The sequence below is a fragment of the Lingula anatina genome, chromosome 2, assembly GCF_051362555.1.
Source record: "Lingula anatina isolate TDL-2025a chromosome 2, LinAna3.0, whole genome shotgun sequence".
Lineage (NCBI taxonomy): Eukaryota > Metazoa > Brachiopoda > Lingulata > Lingulida > Lingulidae > Lingula > Lingula anatina.
Genome location: NC_141768.1, coordinates 40,286,809 through 40,307,284, shown reverse-complemented (window position 1 = coordinate 40,307,284; position 20,476 = coordinate 40,286,809). Strand labels below are relative to the sequence as shown.

Below are 20,476 nucleotides of genomic sequence, written 5' to 3'. Positions count from 1 at the left end.
TACAAGGTCAGCTATCACAGGAGTAGTGAAAAGGTTTAGCAGTAAAGACTTGACTGAAGCTAATACGGTTGAATAGTACGTCACGGTGCGAGTCCATTGCATTAAAGAGGTCACAGGTGGGGCGATTCCATTGCATTATAGGTTTGACAGGTAGGGCGAGCCCATTGTATTAGAAGGGGTGACAGGTGGGGCGAGTCCATTGCGTTAGAGGGGGTGGCAGGTGGGGTGAGTCCATTGCATTACAGGGGTAACAGGTAGGGCGAGTCCATTGTCTTAGAAGGGGTGACAGGTTGGGCGAGTCAATTCCGTTAGAGGGGTGACAGGTGTGGCGAGTCCATTGCATTATAGGGGTGACAGGTGTGGCGAATCCATTGCATTAAAGGGGTGACAGGTAGGGCGAATCCATTGTATTAGAAGGGGTGACAGGTAGGGCGAATCCATGGCATTAGAAGGGGTGACAGGTGGGGCGAGTCTTTTAATTATCCCAATTTGGATCAGAGAACAGGAATGGAAGAAATTGTTCCCTTTTACCCTCAGAAATCAATTTTTTGGGCCAATTTCAGCCGTATCCATGTAAAAAACACTTCATTTAAGCTTTCATCAGAATCATCCCATCTTTTCAGGATCGGCTACGTATCCGTGGCCTTTTATTTCTAAAAAAACGGACCCCCTTCAAATAAACCTGGATCCGCCCCCCCTTTTTTTCAAAACCCGAGGACATTGCGAAAGTAGACGTAAGCCATTTATTGAGTTATTTAAAATAAACATTCTAGATATTTGTTTTTGTGACGTTAGACGTCATACTCGCTTTCCGACAAGTTGCAGTTTTCTTTAAACTTAAGTGAAAAAATAACCTAGATTCATTAGAGAATGTGATATGCTAGCGACAGTAACGAATATTTAAAATTTAGCCCTTTGTTTGTTTGTTTGTTTTTTTTTTAGAACAAATAAATCTAGTTATAATTATTTTAATTTTTTAAGTTGCTAGACTGATGTTAGCTTAGAGCACCAAGGAGGAGAGGTGGTATCTAGATTCACATTAGTAATAGGCTAAGTAAATCACTTGTAACACGTACGGGACTTAGGCCCTAATTCACGCGGATTCTCTTGATTCTACAGATGATTGTCTTTATTTGATCCAACAAACATCATGGACCGATTGCTCAATTACTTAAGCCTCTCATTTTGATTAATTGATAAAGAATATTTATTACACACATTAAACATTAGGCCTATAGGCACACGAATTTTAAAGTTTTACATATACTGGTAGGCTACGTCAACATTTTCTTCAGTTTTATGTTTAAACCTGTTAAAAGTATTAATGGGTATTTGAGGGAAAGGCTTTTTAGATTAAGTTAAAAAGAAGAAATTGATAGCTAACGAATTGAAAATTTTATAACCGTTAAAAAAAATCTCTTCGTCCGAAAGTGAGTTGACAGGACGTAGGCTTCGCGGGAAGGAGGGGGATGTAGGCCTACACGTAGACTGACCCTTCTACAGATTTTTGAAAATATTTTTGAAGTTATTTATAAAGTATTCCTAGAATCCATCCATGAACTCCAATAGTTACTCGCTGAATAATTTCTCTCGCGCAACGACCCCGCACAGGATCAGATCTTTTATTCACAATCGTTAATATATCTGATATATTACCTGCATATCAGATGAGCCTATCAGCACATATGCAGCAAGTTTTTCACTTCTGTCTCGTCATTTGAACGTTGAGAATCGCTTACCTCATATCTATATCTATATATTCCAAAATTTGCAGTAAATGGACAAAAAAACAAACAAACAAACAAACAAACAAACAAATCAAAACAAACAAAAAAATCATTTTCGATAATCTCATGTACATCATCAGCTTTGAAAAAGAGGAGAGACTTGTGAGGCTTAATTTTTTTAAATGTCTAAGCGACATTGAGAGGGTCACATGATTTTGTCCACTTTGTTTACATTTAGTTAGAATTAACTTAGACTCGGTCCATTATTATATAGGTAAGTGTCGAGTTTTTTAAAGAATGACATTATTTTGAAAGCAGGGTTATAGTTTCTTTAACTTAATGTAAGAAAAGAGCCAATATATCACCATATTGCACATTATAGTTATACGTTGCCTCGATCAGTTTGTTAGCCTTAGGGCATTATCTCACACACACACACACACACACACGCGCACACACACAGGTATGTAGTGTAGATAGCGTTAGCACTCCTATTGACGGTTCTGATATATGCTGGCTGTGCTAACTGCGTTAGAACCGTCAATGGGATTGCTAAAGATTGATAGAGACATCGTTATAACAGACGAAAAGAATAAGAGCAAGTGTTATTATAAAATGCGTACAGAATATTTCATATGATAAATACATGTATCTGTTTAATTGCTGATTTTAAAACTATTTGTTCTTGTGGATGCCCCAAATGCCTGTAGACACAACCACATTCTCTCTGTTATTGTTTAGTAGGACACAGTTGTTTTTCAACTTACAATATCTTCTTTTGTCAAATATATAATAATATACTGTACTGTATATATATTTTTTACTGATTTTCCAACCAATTTATGCTTGTGGCTGTTTATGGAAGCTTGTGGTCTTTTGTGGATGTTTGTGGATGCTAATTAGACAGACCGAGGAAAAGCACCCCAAACTTTTAGAACAAGTGATCATGAGAAAATTATAGCCATGTTTACAATGAAAGACATAAAAAATTGCTGAATGTGAGCCATTATTTAGCAATTTGATGTCAAACTTGTACTGATGCCATGGTAGTGCATAATTAGAATTTCTAACATAATTATTCTAAAGATTTTATTGTATGAACTTGTAAACTTTATTGTATAATAATGTATTGTATACTTTTCCTCTCTGTAAATAATTTGTTTTACCTAATCACCACATGGCAGCAGTGCATTTGATTACCATAAAACTATCTTACCATCTATCTCAATGTCATGACAGTTTTGTATAACATTGATAGGTCTCACATTCAGAATACATGGTACAAATTGCTCTGAGGCAACACGGCGTATAGGTGAAAGGCCTTGCATTCAGAATACTAAGTACATTGTACAAATTGCTCTGAGGCACCACGTGATGGTGTATAGAGATCAGAATATAAAACTGCTGCTATTGTGGACAAAAGTGAATTTTCCTTCAACTGCTACTTTTATATGCTCAATTTTAGATTTTGGGCATTCACTGCAGCATGTTGCTGAACATCTTGTGGCTGGTGTTACTGGCCAGTGGCTGTCTATCTCTAGAAGACTGGTTGATCAAAGACATTAACATCCAAACCACTGTGACGAAAACTGAATATGGAACATATCTGATGAGCAATGGCCTGATCAGCAGAGAATTCTCACTCTACCCAGATTTTGCCACTATTGATTTCCAAGACCATCACAGCACTCAGAGCTCTATTCTACGTGCCATCAAACCAGAGGCTGTCATTATGATAGATGGAATTCAATACAATATAGGTGGTTTTCTAACCAACACTCCAACAGCCTACCTCAACCGCACCGCCTTGGGTTCAGACATGAGAGTAGATCCTAAAGCTTTCCATTTCCATGGCACCACAATTCTGGACCCACAAGCACCATATCCGTACAAACCTAGGAGGGGGGCACCACAAAACATTCGTTGGCCACCAATCGGGATGAGGATGGATGTAGAGTTTAAACCCCCATTTGATGCTCCTTATTATCATCAGCTGGTGACTGTAACTGTTCATTATGAAATGTATGATGGAATTCCCCTGCTGGTGAAATGGCTCAGTGTGAGTGCATCTGGTGAAGCCGTGGGGAAGGTTGCAGTCACCATTTTGTCTGTGGAGTATCTGGCAGTGAATCAACCCTGGGCCCCCAGCTCCATGGGATGGCTGCTAGTGGAATCCAATGAACCACATGGCACTGTGGTAAGGAATCCTTTTTTGTTGTCAACTTAAGTGCTTCTCGATTACCCTCTACAAGGGCTAGACAGAGAGAATATTTTCTTAAGATAATTGCAAATACTAGTATTTCTCTGGGTTTCTCAGAATTTCAGAAATGATGTCATCACCCAGCTGGGCTTTGGTAGAGAGTACTATGTATCTCTAGACTGCCTTAAATGTACAAGATGGCAAGTTTTTAACTTAGTAGGCCATCATTGTCTTTATTCATTAAAATAAATTGTTTGCTGTTTAAATTAAAAGGTTATGGCTTTATTTTATGTTTGTTGATTTTATCATAAGTATTGAAACATGGTAACAAAAGTATACATGTATTTGTGACAACTGGAGGAATACTTTTTATTTCATATTTCAGGTGTCCTGGACACTTGATCCACACACAAATGACATGCCAGGTTCCTTCCAGCCCAATGTCAACTGCTCATACCAGGTGTACAATGACCTAGACCTGAAGCCATCAGTTGACTCTTTCCGTGTCCATGAACTCGTGGTTGGGTCATCCGACCCAGAGCGCCATTCACTTTCACACCATCGCATGTTCCGACTTCTTGCTCCACAGACTCAGGAAAACCCAATTTTCTTCCACATGACCAATAGTAGTTCAGTGGCTGTGAAGAAATTAATAGATCAACTTTCAGAGGTGAGTGTTTGTAATAGTAGAAATTACCTGAGCCTAAAATGAGGCTTTCCTTACTGTGAGATTAAGAAAAAAAGTGCAAAAATTAATGTGAGGTTTTAGTAAGAGTTAAACTCTATGCACTGGGAATGCTGTCTTAGAAAGTGACACACAAAGCATGAAAACATACTTTTATGTTAAAGACTAATTTTGCAAAACTTGAAACACAACCAGAATATTTTATATGGATTAATTCTGGCAGCTTTTATTTATTGCTGTACTGTACAGCTATTTTATGACCCCACTCTCCAGATCCTGCCAAATCTTTAATTTTATGCTAAGTCACAAGGCCTAGGGCTGTTTTGGGCAATTTCCATTGTTTGAATTATTTATGGGCATAAATGATAATAATGCAGATGCACTTGTAAAATTTTAGATAAAAAGTAATAAACATTGTTGATGGGAGCTGTTATCGGTACATGTACGTGTCACCTGATAACATTAACAATCACGATTTAATTTTTCATTTAAAATATAGATATCATAAAGTAATTGCTGGCATGTGAGTTGTTCAGAGGTTTATTTACATGATTTATCAGATAACTGATTCACTGCTCGTTAAGGTCCAGATAAGGTCCCATAAATTTGACTGATTTTCCAAAATGCAATTGTATATGTTGTGCATTGATATATATATAACCACAGATAAGGTTAATGTTTAAACAAACACTAATAAACTGGTCATGTTGTCAATTTGGCTAAAGTTGACATTTGATGTGAGGGGTTCTGGTATTTTAAAAGTTCCAGAATAAAATAAATTATTAATTTGATTTCAAGTTATGGTTAAGAATGTGAATAAAAATGATGATGATTCTAAATGGAGTTCATAGATTTAACTTACACTTGAGAAAATTATATTGTCTCGGTACACATGGAATGTTCCTTGAAGTTGTATTAAAACTGTTCATTGACTAGTTAATTTATTAATTATCATTTTCATCTTTATTCCAGGTTGGCTTTGAAATGATGATTTACAGCTTTGGCTCAGGATTGAACTTGGAATCCACAAACAGTTCTTATATAGACATGATAGCAAACGACACAGCTTATGCCCTGAGTAAGGGAATAGAGGTGGGTGGGTATGACTTGATATCCCTATCAAGACAAGTACAGGCAGACTGGATGGCAATTGATGTCCATGGACATTCAATAGGAAGTGCCTGTTTTGCCTCGGGATGGCATGATAATATCAAGACCAAGTTGTTTTCCTTTTTAAAGAGGACGGGGATGTCGATGCTGGAGACAGATGGGCCGTACGGGGGTTATCAGTGTGCTTCAACGAATCATTCCCACCATGATGATATAACAGACTCCATCTATGAACAGAACAGACTGCAAGGGGAATTTTATAGAGATCTTAGAAGTTTAGAGGTGTACATCAACCAACCAGATACTTACTTTTATCAGGGGGGGAACAAGGACGGGATGGGATACAATGAGAACCAGTACTCCCTCCCCCGGTGGCAGGACTTGAGTATCAGTCGACAAGGAATGTATGATGATTTGTACCGTTTGATTCCCTCCGCTGGTTGGATGTTTGTCCCACTGGTTCAGTACCATGCTGGTGGTGGCCCAGCAGAGTTTGAGCCACTGTCCAAACACCTGTTAGAGTATGAGTGGGCCTTTGCACAGTACTTGGGGGCTGGGGTTGCTGCATGCTATAGGGGGTTTGAACTGTATGACAGCTATGAGTCTAAGGCCATTGTGATGAAGTGGGTGAGCTTTTATAAGAAATACAGGGATATAGTCACTAGTGATGTAGTTCATGTTCGCAGAGCTGACATGCAGAGTTATGACAGTTTCATGCATGTTAATCCACACTTGAAAAATAAGGGTCTTGCAATGGTTTTCAACCCAACCTTCAAGACAGTTGTAACAAATCTGAAATTGCCACTGTACTACACTGGGCTCAACAGCACAGCCCTGATCAGGGAACAAGAAGGACCTGCTCGAAAGTACACTTTAGATAGGGAGTACAAGGTATCTGTGCCTCTGAACATGGGACCACTGACTATAACTTGGTTCTTAGTTCAGTAATCCTGCATGTATGATGATGGTTAGTACTTGTTAGTTTCAGTACAAACCATTCAGCTGAAAGGAAAAATGCACCAAGGCACTAACTAAGGTTTATGAATAACCAGGAGTGCCAAAAGGAAACTGGTTTGAAAAATCTAGTTCTTGATATAATCCATTTAATATTTGACCCATTCAAATTTACTCCATTCTCTTTTTTGGTTTCAAGGTAATATACACCCTTGGGCACCAGATAAACTTAAAGGTACATATGAACCAGAGCTTAAAACTTCTCTGGTCTTTTTAAATTTTTGGTCATAAATTGAACCTTCTTTTCTTACCTATTTGTCTGCCCCATTTATATACAGCATAGAAAGCGATCAGAAAAATTCATTCAAATATCATTTTTTGGGTAATATTAAACTGTCTTATGGTAGTTCTCTCAGTTATACGATTTGAAACTATATGCTGGCATTTGGTTGGCTTTTGTGGCAAACATTTGACTTCATATTCATATTAAAGAAAGTGATAACTTTTCCCCCCAGTTCGTGTCATACGATCTCCTCACCCATTTAACATTCCATGTGAGATTTTTGATATTTTATGTATAGAGAAGATATGTGCAGAATCATATTATGTTTGAATGAAATTCTCTATTCCATAAAGAATAAATAATGTATGGTTGTGATTGTAGTAATTCATGTGATTTTGTTATTGTTTGAATCAAAGTCCACTTTTTGGAGAGGAAAAATGATGTATGACAATGATTATAGTTGACTATATTTTATTATTGCAAACTTTTCATTTTTTTTAAATAAATGTGATGAAAGTGATTTTGATTTGCCTTAAAATGTTAATGTATAATTAAATATGTAAAGTGAAAGTAAAATAAGACGCAGCATGTCAGAATTTGAAGCAGTTTCAACATTTATGTCCAAATTGTGATAAGTACAATAATTACATGTACAAATTTACATCCATACCTACAAATGCCCTTTTTCTTACATTAAATTAATCCAATATAACCCAAGTTCAAACCTGTACTGAAACAAATTCTTAGTGTTTGAAATCTCATTTTCTCCTAAGATACAGGTGTATGGAAACTGTATACAATTTCTAACACATTATCTACAACAAAAGATCTTTTTTCCCTTTTATAATTGGGGATATTTGTATACTCCTATTTTAACTAAAGGTATTATTAATATGTCATTCACATTACGAATAAATGATATGCTTGTAAGCATATCCATTATTTCTTAGTCAAGATTTTCTTATGCAGGTCTTAATTTTTCAATCATGTGGGCAAATCTCCTTGTCCCATGCTCTTGTGTCAAGTAATTTTTAATGAGTTATACAACACTGTAAACAAAGGGCTTTGCCTTGAACATTTGAATAAAGAAATGCATTTTAAAGCATTTTTTTAACTTGTTGATAATTAATGGTATGATTGCTTAAGCTTGATGCATTTTTAACCTCTTATGTTTTCCGATTAAAAAATTTAAAAAAAAAACAGCATGTGCATCCCACATGCTAAATTGCACTGGTAGTTCCAACAAAATCATGTCATGTTCAACACTTATAGTCTGACATAATTAAGAAGTTGGACATGCCCAAAACAAGTCTATAGGTCTTGTCAATCAGTTTGACAAAAATGATAGCTCTGTATAATAAAAGTGTTCCATATTCAGAATCACAGATCCATAGCTAAATATGCACTACAGTTAGTCACTTCATTTATGTCTCACATCACTGAAGACATTTCCCAAATTAAACTGTTTTTTTCATTGCTTTTTTTTTCATTCTGATGCCTTAAAATTGATCATAATCACTGTCAGAATGTCGCTTAACCTATTTAAGCAACAATTCTTTTTCGTCAACTTGTCAAATTCATTTTCCTTTATGGCTGAGATCAACATTTTTGATAATATTTTCACTTATTATCAACCTTTTCCCACTTGTATGCCAGTGGTACTCTTTCTCAACCTTGCTTCAAACACTTTTCAGAGAAAAAAAAAAAAAAAACACCACCTCATAAAAGTCACTAAAACATCACATCATTTCCAGCAAATCCTCATCAGCATCCTCGTCCTCTTCGTCCTCACCATTACAGACCAAATCTATCACCCCATCATGTTGGGATAGGTGAGGCGGGTTCTGATCCTCCGCATGAATACTGTTATTGTTCACTCCATTCTCTGTCACATCCTGCATCATGGTGGAGTTATGGACTATCACATTGCTGGTGGTGGTCTTTTTGGTTGTGCTATCCGCAGAGTTGTAACTGTCAATGCCATTACTTGAATGTGGCAATGCCTCGACACCGTTGTGGTTTGAGTTTGTTGTTTCTGGTGGATTTCCATGGAGAGTATTTTGTTCTGGTTCTTCCTCTTCCAACCCCTCTGGTGGTTTCATTTTGGCAAATTCCTCTTTTAACTGTGCAAAGTGCCTCTGAAATAATACAGATAAAATTTTTCAAGAAATTTTAATTGCTGAAAACAAAATGTTCATCAAGTTTGTGAAGCAGTACTATTAAGGACTGTTAAAACAATATCTAAGAATTTGATAGGATTTTGGGTTGTAAGGAAAAATTAAGAAAAAATGGATCTGTAGAAAAAAATAGAATTTCCTATTCAAATCCAGGAGAAAGTCCTGTTTGAAGATTTCAAACATTATCCGTTTCATCACCATCATGTGGCTTACACAATGTGCTTGCTTCTAGTGATAAACTGTTGATAGCACATAACCTCTATGCCATCCCTCAGTCATTTGATAAGTGATGGACTTACCTTGAGAGCCACATTACTGAGAGCTATGGCCCTGCCAGTCCTCTTATCACCACTGTAGCTCTCCATTTCCTGGATCCATTCTTCCACCTGGGCTGTGATCTCTCTCCTCTTTAACCAAAAATGTTTGTGAATCACCTGTAACGTTAAAATATTAAACATTTTAAATATAATTTTAACGCAAGAATGGTATAAAGAAGAGTTATTATTTAGGACCAGTAAAGATAGCTGATCATGCAGTAGTATTAATAGATTCTGCCAAGGCTTTATGCTTCTTGTGGACTGTATTATAAATTTTGCATCTTCTAGAAACTTTTTATTATTGCAGCATAACATACCAGTTGATTCTGTCTACAAAAGTCTTTACGATGTTTACAGACATAATTTTGATCAGTATGGAAGATGTAGGAAAAATAGCTCGGTGATCTTATGAGTGAGGGTCTGGGGCTGGTTAAGGTGAAAAAAAAATTGGATTTACAATTTAAATCAGAAAAAAAAATCAATCTTTGCTTACCTCTTTGAGACAAGGAGTAGGGTTCTTCAGCATCTCCAGCATGGCCCATTTGACTGTAGCTTGTCTGATGTTGGCATCATACTCTCTAGAGCTGGCTGTGCCTGAAGGGGTGCCACGAGATCTCTCATAACCTGGCTCATTGAAGTATGGCTCAGAGACTAAGATAAGAGATTGGATGGATACCAAAACCTGTGAAAAGAAGAAAATAGTTGTTTGAATAGTGCTACGTTTAAAATATTCTTTTAGCATGTAGTTATAGTCATGTATATAGTTTCATGTCACTATATGTGCTCTTTATAAGCTTGTCTAACATATTAAATGTACCTGTAAGAAGCTTGATGTCTGTGAATTCCACTTTTCCTCTGGTCTCCCATGCCATGTATTAAGAACACTAAGACACACCTGAAAAACAATGCAAGATAATATACAAAATCCTTTTTACAAATACAGCCAAAGATGTAAAGATATCACACCTGAAATTTTGTTGATTACACATGTACTCAATTAAAAAAGATAAAATTGTCTGGAATGGTAAACTTGAATGCACAAGTGTTTAATAACACCAGGAAATTAAAATGGAGATCAAATCTGTTGACCATTATGCATATTCCTATATTGAGACAATAATATATGAAAAACATAATTTTAGAATATATAAACTCATTAAGCATAGACTGCATTCACCAATATTTACCTTGCCATCATTGTATAAATTGGGATTAAATCGAACTATGTGGTTGCCAGTGGTCTCCAGGTTGATGAGTGGAGGAGAGTTTGGATAATCTTGTGGGAAGTACACATCAAACTCAAAGCAGCCATTGGCATATGGTGTATCCGCTGGCCCAGTTATCAACACCTACAAATATTCATTATTCAATATGTTATTTCCCTGATTGGAAACTTTGACAAATATAATGTACTAAATACTGTTCATATCAAAATATCTCAGGCAGTTTACATCCCTGATTGAAATAATGTTTCTAAATACAAACATCTTTCAGTCACTGATTCAGTAAAAATATCACATATTCAACTACTCTTTTAAACACAAAAAGAAAACTTATTTTTCATATTTTTTCTTCTAGTGATTCGCATTTCCTTCACTTTAGTAAATCTTAAGAACCTGCAAACACAAACCTTCATAATATCCAGTCTTTCTTCATCACACCTGACAAACACACTGCTGCTAGCAGACAGAGGCAGAGAGGTGGACAGCGTGACTGCCTCCTGTGCCAGGCGACGAGAGCGAGCAGGATTGTTGATTTCTCCTGCAGATCTCACATTGGACTCGTAATGGTGGGGAGACAGGAATTTCAGAGTGCCACTTTCATCTGTGAGTAGTTGGTGTGTGTCTGAAGAAAAGACAAAAATGGTGAACCTTTTAATGTTGTGATATAAAACATTGACTCATTTCATCACAAGTATTTTCATATTCTTAAAACCTTGATTTTGCATCTTATATACATAAATAGTATCTTACTATCTTTTTAAATAAAAAAAGTAATTAACACAAAATAAGCCATTTCAGTATACTGTTTATTTCATTTTCAGTACTTAGTACATGACATATTTATATATAGTAGAATCATCTTACCAAATTGCAGCTCTTTCATGATCTCCATGTAGTTTGCATCTGATGTTGTGCTATCTTTCATTGCCCCTCTGGACTCTTCAGTGCTTGTCTGCTGTTCTCCTGGTTCTAGGAATAAAACAGAAGCATACATAAACAGGCAACTCTAACATCCTCTGAACCTAAATCAAGCTAGGGTCTTTCTTATTCAGTTGAAAATAGCATTTACATACACTGGTACATCTGCGCCCTCACATACACAACCAAAATACCAACCAGTCAACCAATTAACCAACGAACCAGTCATCCAATGAATCAGCCAGCAAACCAACAACTAGTCAGGCAACCAAGCAGCAAACCAACAACCAGTCAGGCAACCAAGCAGCAAACCAACAACCAGTCAGGCAACCAAGCAGCAAACCAACAACCAGTCAGGCAACCAACCGGCAAATCAACAACCTGTCAGGCAACCAACCAGCAAACCAACAACCAGTCAGGCAACCAAGCAGCAAACCAACAACCAGTTAGGCAACCAACCGGCAAGCCAACAACCAGTCAGGCAACCAACCAGCAAACCAACAACCAGTCAACCACCCAACCCACCTGTCTCATCTTTGATCCTGTCAGTAGCTATTTTGGTCATCCTTGCCGTCTCTTGGATGTCAGGTATCAACAAGGCCAGCCCCTCTGACTCATCATCATCCTCTCGTCGACTCTTAGTCTTGCCTTTGGAATTACAGCTGTAAGAAAAAGTTCAGTGCTTTGACAAAAGTAACTGGTTGCACATCCAAAAGCATAACAGACATCTTAAGTAATAATTCTAAATCTGGTATGTTTAATTTTAAAGAACTTTATTGGATGGCATCATCTGCAACTGAATTGTCTTTCACTTTTTTCACCTTAATAATAACAATAACAAGCTCAACAGGTCAGGCTACATTTTATCTTATAATAATTTATGATAAAAATTATTCACATAAAATAGATAAATGAAGAATGATAGCTGTAAATGAATTTAATAAGGTCACAGAATGAAATTTTCATTTCACATCAGATTGGAAATAAACTGAGCTCAGAAATAAAACTATACACCTAAATGCAAAAAAAAAAAAAATCTGAGGTAAACTGCACAATAGACCATATTACTCAAACTACACTTACTTGAGTTTGCTTGAATATGTGTCCAAAAATAAAAGACAAAAAATCTGAGGTAGACTGTGCAATACATGTATTGGTCTAACTCCACTTACTTGAGTCTGCTTGCATATGTGTCCACACAGGCTTTCATCTTCTCCAGTAATGTCTCCACCGAGGCCTCAGCCCCTTCCTCTTTGTCCAGTGGCAGCAGTAAAGGCACTAGGAGAGGACACACAGCTATGGCACGCAACAGCTCCAGTAATGATTTGTACAGGGGCACATGACGGGCCATGTCTAATACTGGAATACACAAATATATGAACACTGAAGATATTTAAACAGAAATACTAAAATATCATAGTAAAGATATCTAGTCACATTCAACATTGCAGCTACTGTAGCGATTTTGTTTAGAGCCATCTATCATTTATTTGTTTTATTTCTACATACTTATATGAAATATGCCAAAGTATTGTTTGGCAATTTATGTTATCTCTGTGCAAGGTGTAACATTCACAAACAGTCCAAAAATAACAGATTTAGAAGAGTTGTGTGTCCATAAAGTATAAAAACAGGCCCCCACTAACCTGAATCATTCCTGAGATATGAAGAAATGGCTGGAACAAGACAGGACTGGCTGAGCAGCTCTGGTACATTAGCTGGGAGAGCCATTTTCTCAGCAGTGCTGGGGTACTCTGGGGATTCAAAGTCCTTGGGCACTGCACCTCCTGGGTTGATATAACTAGCTAATACCTGTATAAACAAAATTTTTCACAGCTGGTTAATGACAACAACAAAAATGTCTATTGCTTGACTGTTAAAACAAATATTTAAAGGTAATGCAGAGCCAGTCATTTTGGAGTGTGACATCACAGAAACTGATACTAACGTATAATTTAAAGGGGAACGAAATGATAATTTCTAGGCACCTGAAATAATTTTATTAAATTTAATTATCCACATTTTGATTGATGAAAGGGTGTACCAGAGAAGCTGGATTCATCAAATGGAAATTGATGTCACTCTCACTCCGCTGCAATATATTACAATGGGCCACAATCTACATTAAAAGTGAGATTCCCCTGAAAGATCAACACGACCAGATAACAGTGACAACCAGCACTACACACCTGCAGTAGATACGTGACGTGTTCCTCTTCACTTTTCTGTCTGAGCAGTGCCTGTTCAGCATCCCAGCTTGAGGTAGTGGACCCTGTCCCAAACCCAGTCCCCTTGGCCCAGTAGTGCTGGCTCTTCTCATCCCCAACAGAGTTCACGGGGGCCTGGACACTGCTGCTGCTGCTGCTCTGGAGCTGACTCCAGTTGGACATGGAAGTAGCGGCCTGGATCAGCTGAAGGACACAGATTGTTAAAAGTAAGCTAAACTTGATTGTTAAAAGTAAGCTACATACTTACAGGCAAACTCTAGGGTCTTACAGGCAAAATCTAGGGTACCTATATTCTGATCATTAAGAAAAGATTTTAATAACAGCATTTCATATAAAGAAGATAAAACAACTTGTAGACTTCTTGACAAAGAGATCACAAAAAAATCAATATTATACTAATTGTCAATAATGAAATGTAGCATAACTGGATTTAAAGCAATTCTTTTTTATAAAGTCAGCAACAGTCCTATCTGCCCTTACTTTAAATGGTGGTTGTGGTGGCTGTGGCTGAGCAACTACACAGGAGGCGACCTGGGTAGCAGAAATCCTCGGCTAAAAACAGAAATCAGACCAATCTTTTTACCTAACTCAATATGTTGGATCATAGATTCAATAACAAGGCATGCAATAATACTAATTTGAATTAGGGTTTATAATGCAAGGTAAGTAATTATAAAGTCTTGACCACATGTTTTCTCATCACCTCTTGATGAAAGCCAGGCAATGGTTCCCTTGGACCATGGTGACTCAGCACAGAGAGGCAAGCCAGGATTAAATGTAAAGCTCCTATCTCCAGTGTCATGCGCCGTAACACCACCCCATCATCTGTAGTCAGAGGTTGGGCAGCAAACAGTGTCCTCAGCACATGGAATGGGAGAGTTGGCAGGGAGCCGGCCATGGAAGAACTTAGAATGTGACCTGTGAAAATTAACAATATAAGTTATTCTTGGTGAACTGTTTAAAAGGGCAAAAGTGTACAATAACTTTATATTGGTCTTGTCTGGACTTATCTGTAATTTATGAGAGAGGCATTTAAAGAGAGAAAAGAAAGATAGAGAAACTTTTAACAATTTTAATAAAGTAGTGAGTTTGTCTAAGCAAAAAATGAGCTCCATCTCTCTCTCTCTCTCTCTCTTTTTTTTTGCTTGTGAAGATCATATGTCATCACCTCCATCCCCATCATCTGTCACTCCTAGTACCAGCCTAAGCAGACACTGGGCCCTCTTCCTCTCCTTCAGCAGGACCTCAGCATAGCCAGGCAGCCTCAGGAACAGACCAAAGGCCACCATGGAGTGAGGGGGTACTGACGGGTGGCTGAAAGTGTTCTGACGAGATGACTGAGATGGCTGGCTGTGTGATATAGGTTCATAAATATCCTGAAGAAAGGGAAAAACTATTAATATCACAATGAGGTAAGTTTCACAAATGTTTTACATTTAATAAATCATAAAATGCATTACAATTCATATAAACTTGCCTTACTTTGACTCAACGAAAAATTTATTTAACATTTTACAGAGCACTGCAATTCCATTTTTTAACTTCTATACTCACATCTTCAAATATATCATCCCCTTCAATGGTAACCCAATCATGTCCAAGGCTATTGGAGCTAGCATCTCTGTTGCCCTCTGTTGGCGACACATGGCGTGAGATCTCTGGGTAAAGCAGTGGCAGATGTTCTGCTAACAGAGCAAGACCCCCGACACTGGCAAAAACCTGCAGGGCAGAGGGATAGCTGGGGGTCTGTAATAAGACCTCATCTGGGATGGTTTCTCCCTCAGGCTCACTTGGATGTTTCACTAGTTCTCCTACTTGATTAGGATCTAAAAGGGATGCAGTAAATGTCACAGTCTAATGGAGAGCAGCCAAATAAAACTTAAGACTATTTATTGGTACCAAAGATTACCACTGATTGCCTCATATACATTTTGACAAAATAGTTCTGAATTAATTTTTTGCACCAATAATATCAAATTTATCACAAATAAAACTATTAATCATTAAAATATATCAATAAAATAGATTAATGAATGATGCATTTCTTAGTTTACCTTTAGGGTCATATCCCTTGCCCCTCTTCTCTGGCTTGCCTGCAGTTATCTTCCTTGCTCTAAGCCTCAAGGTAAACTCCAGGGCAGAGTAACCCTCTGGGAACCCACGGTGGTGTAGTAAAACCAACAGCTGAGACAGACTGAGATCACTGGGAAGTGCTTGACCTTAACACAGAGAAAATAGCATGTAAGATTTTTTTTTATGAGAAAAGTAATTGAATATTCACAATACTTGGATCTACCACTGGACCTCGATTAGTATTATATATCACATACAAAAACTTCAAACTGGATGAACAAATCATTACAAAATCTTGTCATGTATATGCTAGCATAAAACTATCCTTAATATACCCAACTTATTTAGCTAAGTTATAAAAATGTGATCCCACTTTCAGTTTTAAAAATTTATGTTCTCTTTTCCTAATTAAAATATTCAATGGTTAAAAAAATTAAAAAGTATCTCACAAGAACAAACCTTGCAAAAATTAAATCAAACTGACATAAGTGAAAAGTCTCTACATATCTATGACATTTCAATTAAAATATCACAAATAAATTCCACATCCCTCACCTGGCATAAGATCATGGAACAGAGTGAGCAGTGGGATGTGGAAAGTACTTCCAGCTCCTTTATCTGCCAGTACATAGCCCAGTCTGGCAGGGGGTCTGGGTGGTAAACCATTCCCCTTCAATACCTGACTGTTCTGCTTGTCTTTGTCACGCTTGTCTTTGGCTTTAAATCCTGAAAAATAGAGGATTGATTGAATTAATGAATGAACTGGAAAGGGAATGCAATGAAAGTTGTGTAGATATTGGAATTCATATGCCAACCTTATTTGGTGTAATAAGTTGGGTAAAATAGGCTTTTCTGAAAGATCTATACTTGGATACTTATAATTAGTTCCAAGCTTAGTCAATTTTTTAATAATAATTTTCAAATGCGAGATAGAATGAGAAATTTTCTTTTCTAATGATTTATATCAATTATAGATCTATGACTTACACATGAATGTAATGACCAGAATCGATTAAATTAGAAACAAGTTAGTTCCCTTGTTCATACATTCATGCATTAATGTGTGTGCTAAGACATTCATTAGTCCATTAACATTCAGAGAAAGAAGACATCTTAATATTTTTTACTGAGTTCTACATCAAATCAGCTTACTTCATGCATTGAATGTATTAGGTTACTCAAATAAAGCAGTATATCAAAATTGCATGCATAGCTTGTAAAAGCACATTTTTCTGCTTTATGCTGAATACTCAATTTCCTCATAATAGCTGGTAAATTTTAACTACGTGCAACTATCTGCTCACCTGCTGCCTGTGTAATGTCCTCCATGACCTCCAGGGCCAGGTCATTGGTGTCTTTATCTGCTAGGGCCTCTAGTTTTTTCTTCTCTTCTCTGGATTCTAACAGCTGAGCTGTTAATGAAGGGGTGTCTAAAGTAGAAGGTATTTTTATGATACTTTTATTGAAGAAGAGTATGATGATAATAATAATAATAATAATGATATAATAAAGAAATCATGTCTCCTAGAATGCATGCTGATATAAAAGATTATGACCTTGGAAAATGCACAAAAAAGGAAAGTACAGTATCAAGCAAATCTAAAGTATCACTATTGCCTGGCTTATCATTTCCACAGTTAAAATCAAGTTAGTGGGGAAAAAACAAATACAAAATGCTTATTTGCATGCATTCACATGATCTTCTTAAAAAAAATTACCTGAAACTTTAGACAGGACCTCTCCACATGTCATCTGCAAGCTGAGCTCCATGGTGCGGAACTTGTGCCCTGCTCCAAACTTGGGATGCTGCAGTACACTGGTGGAGGCATTACTGGTGCCCTTGTACAGAGATGACGAGGACTTGAATGCCACCAGGATCTTTTCATCCTCCAGTAACACTTGCAGGAAAAGGCGCCGTGTAAAACCTGACAGTGGCAGGTTGCCCTGATTAAGTACTGGAAAATAAACAAAAGGATGAAAGCAAATTTCATCAATTTTCATTTAAACATTTAAGACAAAACATGTAACTGGGATAATTAAAGAAATATGTAGGTCCTCAGAAATTGCCTAAAATTATTGGCTTCAACCTTGGAACTCATATTTGATTCTGTTGAATGAACAACCATGCCACATAACAAGATGATGAATAGATTTAAGGGTAGCACCATATCTGCAATCTAACTTTTGGTGATCAAAACGAAAACAAAATCCTGGTGTAAATTCCTTCTTAAATACATCATAAAAAACGAAAAATTTTCAATCACAGTGAATTGAAATACAATACCTGGATAATATTAAAAATCTCAATATAATCACCAAACAATTAAGTGAAGAAATTGTAATTTTACCTGCATGTGGTGATCCCTGTCCTTTGATAACATCACACAACACCTGGGCAAATAACTTCTGGTTTGTGGAGTGACAGGTGACCACTTTGGTGAAGAATACTACAGCAGCACTCTCTATGGCGGCCCTCTGGTGTCCTGACATGACCTGATCAAATATATACGTATTCATCTTTAAAATCAGATTTGACATAATGATGAATATTTTAACAGGAAAACATTTTTAGAATGGTAACTGACTGGCTTTAACTGCCTGTTTTTAACCAAGATTTTTTTCAAAGTATTTTTTTCAATCAAACAGTCACGAATTAAGGTTTTAATCAAAAGAAGAGACACCAAATCATTATAAAACCTGCATGTAGTAGGTTTGTTGATCCATTTAGGAGAGTCTTAGTGATATGTAGAAGGTCCAGTAAGATCCATCTCTTACCTTGCACCTGTTGGTAGTACAGGCATCCAGTAGTGCTGTCTGAGCAGGTGTGTTACACAGCATGTTCAGTAACACACTCCAGAAAATATTGCCCTCATTATCCCCCAGCCAGTCCTTCATCACGGACTCCTGGGTCACCGTGGTAAAGAAATGGAGGACTGGAGCTACCAGGTCTGCTGTCAAACATATGCCTTTGTCTAATGGCAAGCAATATATATTAGTTACAAGGGTGAAATTATTTTTCACTGTTGCACAAAAAACGTATAATTGCTTTCAAAATGTTTTAATTGTTTCAGTACATTGTAAACCTTGGTCTAAATCCAAAGCATTTATCAATCCATTCCAAAACTGAAGTCGTTTCAACCACAGTTCTAAAACCATTCAACTATCAATCCAATCTGTCTGTATTTATACTGACCTGATGCTAGAGATTCCACACTTTCTTTCCTTCGAGAACCTTTCTTCAAGTTATTAGTTTTGACAGAGTCAGTTGTCTTTTCAGAGAAAGACAAAGAGTCACTGTATCGTCCAAGCTCTTTATTACAAAACTCATACATTGCCTGGGCCAACATAGCTGGGAATCCGGACTCTAGAAGCTGCCGCACTGCACTTTCAGACTGACAGGCCACACCAAGTGTTGCTAGGTGAACCTCATCTAAGATCATGTGACCCAAATCCTGTAACGTCATTGGTTGATGTACAGTAGTCTGCTCAATGTCTAGACTGAATACATTACTAGCTTCCTTGGAGTCATCAGTCATGGATTCCTGGTTCTGCTGTGACTGGGTGACATCTTTGAAGTCATCTGTCACAGACATCTCCATGCTGACTATGATCCCCATCCACTCCATGAGGCAGCTGAAGTACTCGGGGTGTATGTAGCAGGCTGAGCAGATCACAGAGTCCACTGCAGTCTTCAGAGTGGAGGAGGCAGGAAGAACAGCAGACCACTCGTACAAAGAGCTGGATAAAAACAAAGATATGGTTACAGTTTTGATCACAGTTTCTTCCCAATGGTACACTACTTTGGTATAGAAAACCTTTCAATAACTTTCAGACTAATTAGCGACTTCTTTAAGATATTTAATATAAAAAAAATGTTCTTCCTTCTTCAAATAGTCAGGTATACAGAAATACACTGTAATTTAACTTCAACAATTTTGCAAAATTTCACTGTCTTACCTTAAAAGCTCCTTGGTCAAAATGTCCCCCAGATTGTAATTCAAAGTAAGCTCTTGGCTGTGCCAAAACACAGAGGCAATGCAGTGGATGTGAGCAGGGGCAGGGTTGGGCAACCCCTCTGCAGTCAGGGTTAGAGTGTCCCTGGGTGAGGGACGATACCCATCATCTGCTATATTGCCAATTTTCTGCAGAGCTACTCTGGCTGTGTCTCCTAGCCAATCAACAAGTGCCCTGATCCTTTCTGCTGTACCTGCATCTTGTGTCATACACAACTGATAGATGATGTCGATTGTGGAATCGTTAGCAACTCCATTGACTTTACCATGTAGAAGACTCTGGTCTATTACAGAAAGAATAGGTTATAAGAATAGGTTATATATCATATCTTCAACAATAGAATACAATGCCTGTGCTGAAGGTAAAGACAGTGTACAAGCTTTTTTTATGCAGTTTATACATAAATATAATATTTACAAATTGACAGAGCTTTATAGATGGAAAGAAATTCACCTCCAAACTTCCTCTTAGCTACTGATGATGAAACCTGTGATATGATGAAAGTGAAAGGCAAAATACTGGTATAATATGAATCAGCCTGCGTTACCATGTCTATTCCACACATAC

General features: G+C 37.2%; 2 protein-coding genes across 4 annotated transcripts in view; one reads left to right on the top strand and one right to left on the bottom strand.

Annotated features, from left to right (window-relative positions):
* The first annotated feature begins 50 nt into the window (after positions 1-50).
* On the top strand, positions 51-8,064 carry LOC106178765 (uncharacterized). Of its 2 annotated transcripts, none has more exons than XM_013562083.3 (4): positions 51-150; positions 3,193-3,924; positions 4,313-4,597; positions 5,585-8,064. In XM_013562083.3, exons 2-4 carry the CDS (start codon positions 3,214-3,216, stop codon positions 6,668-6,670), a joined length of 2,082 nt encoding a protein of 693 aa, XP_013417537.2. In that variant the 5' UTR covers positions 51-150; positions 3,193-3,213; the 3' UTR covers positions 6,671-8,064. The 2 variants fall into 2 exon arrangements, with proteins under 2 accessions (XP_013417537.2, XP_013417536.2); XM_013562082.3 differs by lacking the exon at positions 51-150 and adding an exon at positions 1,899-2,001.
* The window catches only part of LOC106178764 (dual E2 ubiquitin-conjugating enzyme/E3 ubiquitin-protein ligase BIRC6), a 36,093-nt gene continuing 23,166 nt past the window's right edge, over positions 7,550-20,476 (bottom strand). For both annotated transcript variants that reach the window (XM_087006795.1, XM_087006794.1), the window contains exons 40-62: positions 19,853-20,192; positions 19,089-19,633; positions 18,671-18,867; positions 18,244-18,388; positions 17,614-17,850; positions 17,200-17,325; positions 16,451-16,621; positions 15,877-16,041; positions 15,377-15,648; positions 14,991-15,198; positions 14,526-14,740; positions 14,303-14,374; positions 13,784-14,005; positions 13,241-13,406; positions 12,767-12,953; positions 12,120-12,256; positions 11,541-11,645; positions 11,084-11,298; positions 10,641-10,802; positions 10,271-10,348; positions 9,947-10,135; positions 9,436-9,570; positions 7,550-9,097 (exon numbers count right to left, since the gene is read on the bottom strand). In XM_087006795.1, the coding sequence (XP_086862921.1) occupies positions 8,699-9,097; positions 9,436-9,570; positions 9,947-10,135; positions 10,271-10,348; positions 10,641-10,802; positions 11,084-11,298; positions 11,541-11,645; positions 12,120-12,256; positions 12,767-12,953; positions 13,241-13,406; positions 13,784-14,005; positions 14,303-14,374; positions 14,526-14,740; positions 14,991-15,198; positions 15,377-15,648; positions 15,877-16,041; positions 16,451-16,621; positions 17,200-17,325; positions 17,614-17,850; positions 18,244-18,388; positions 18,671-18,867; positions 19,089-19,633; positions 19,853-20,192 (4,688 nt within the window). In that variant the 3' untranslated portion in view covers positions 7,550-8,698. The remainder of the gene's footprint in view (positions 9,098-9,435; positions 9,571-9,946; positions 10,136-10,270; positions 10,349-10,640; positions 10,803-11,083; positions 11,299-11,540; positions 11,646-12,119; positions 12,257-12,766; positions 12,954-13,240; positions 13,407-13,783; positions 14,006-14,302; positions 14,375-14,525; positions 14,741-14,990; positions 15,199-15,376; positions 15,649-15,876; positions 16,042-16,450; positions 16,622-17,199; positions 17,326-17,613; positions 17,851-18,243; positions 18,389-18,670; positions 18,868-19,088; positions 19,634-19,852; positions 20,193-20,476) is intronic.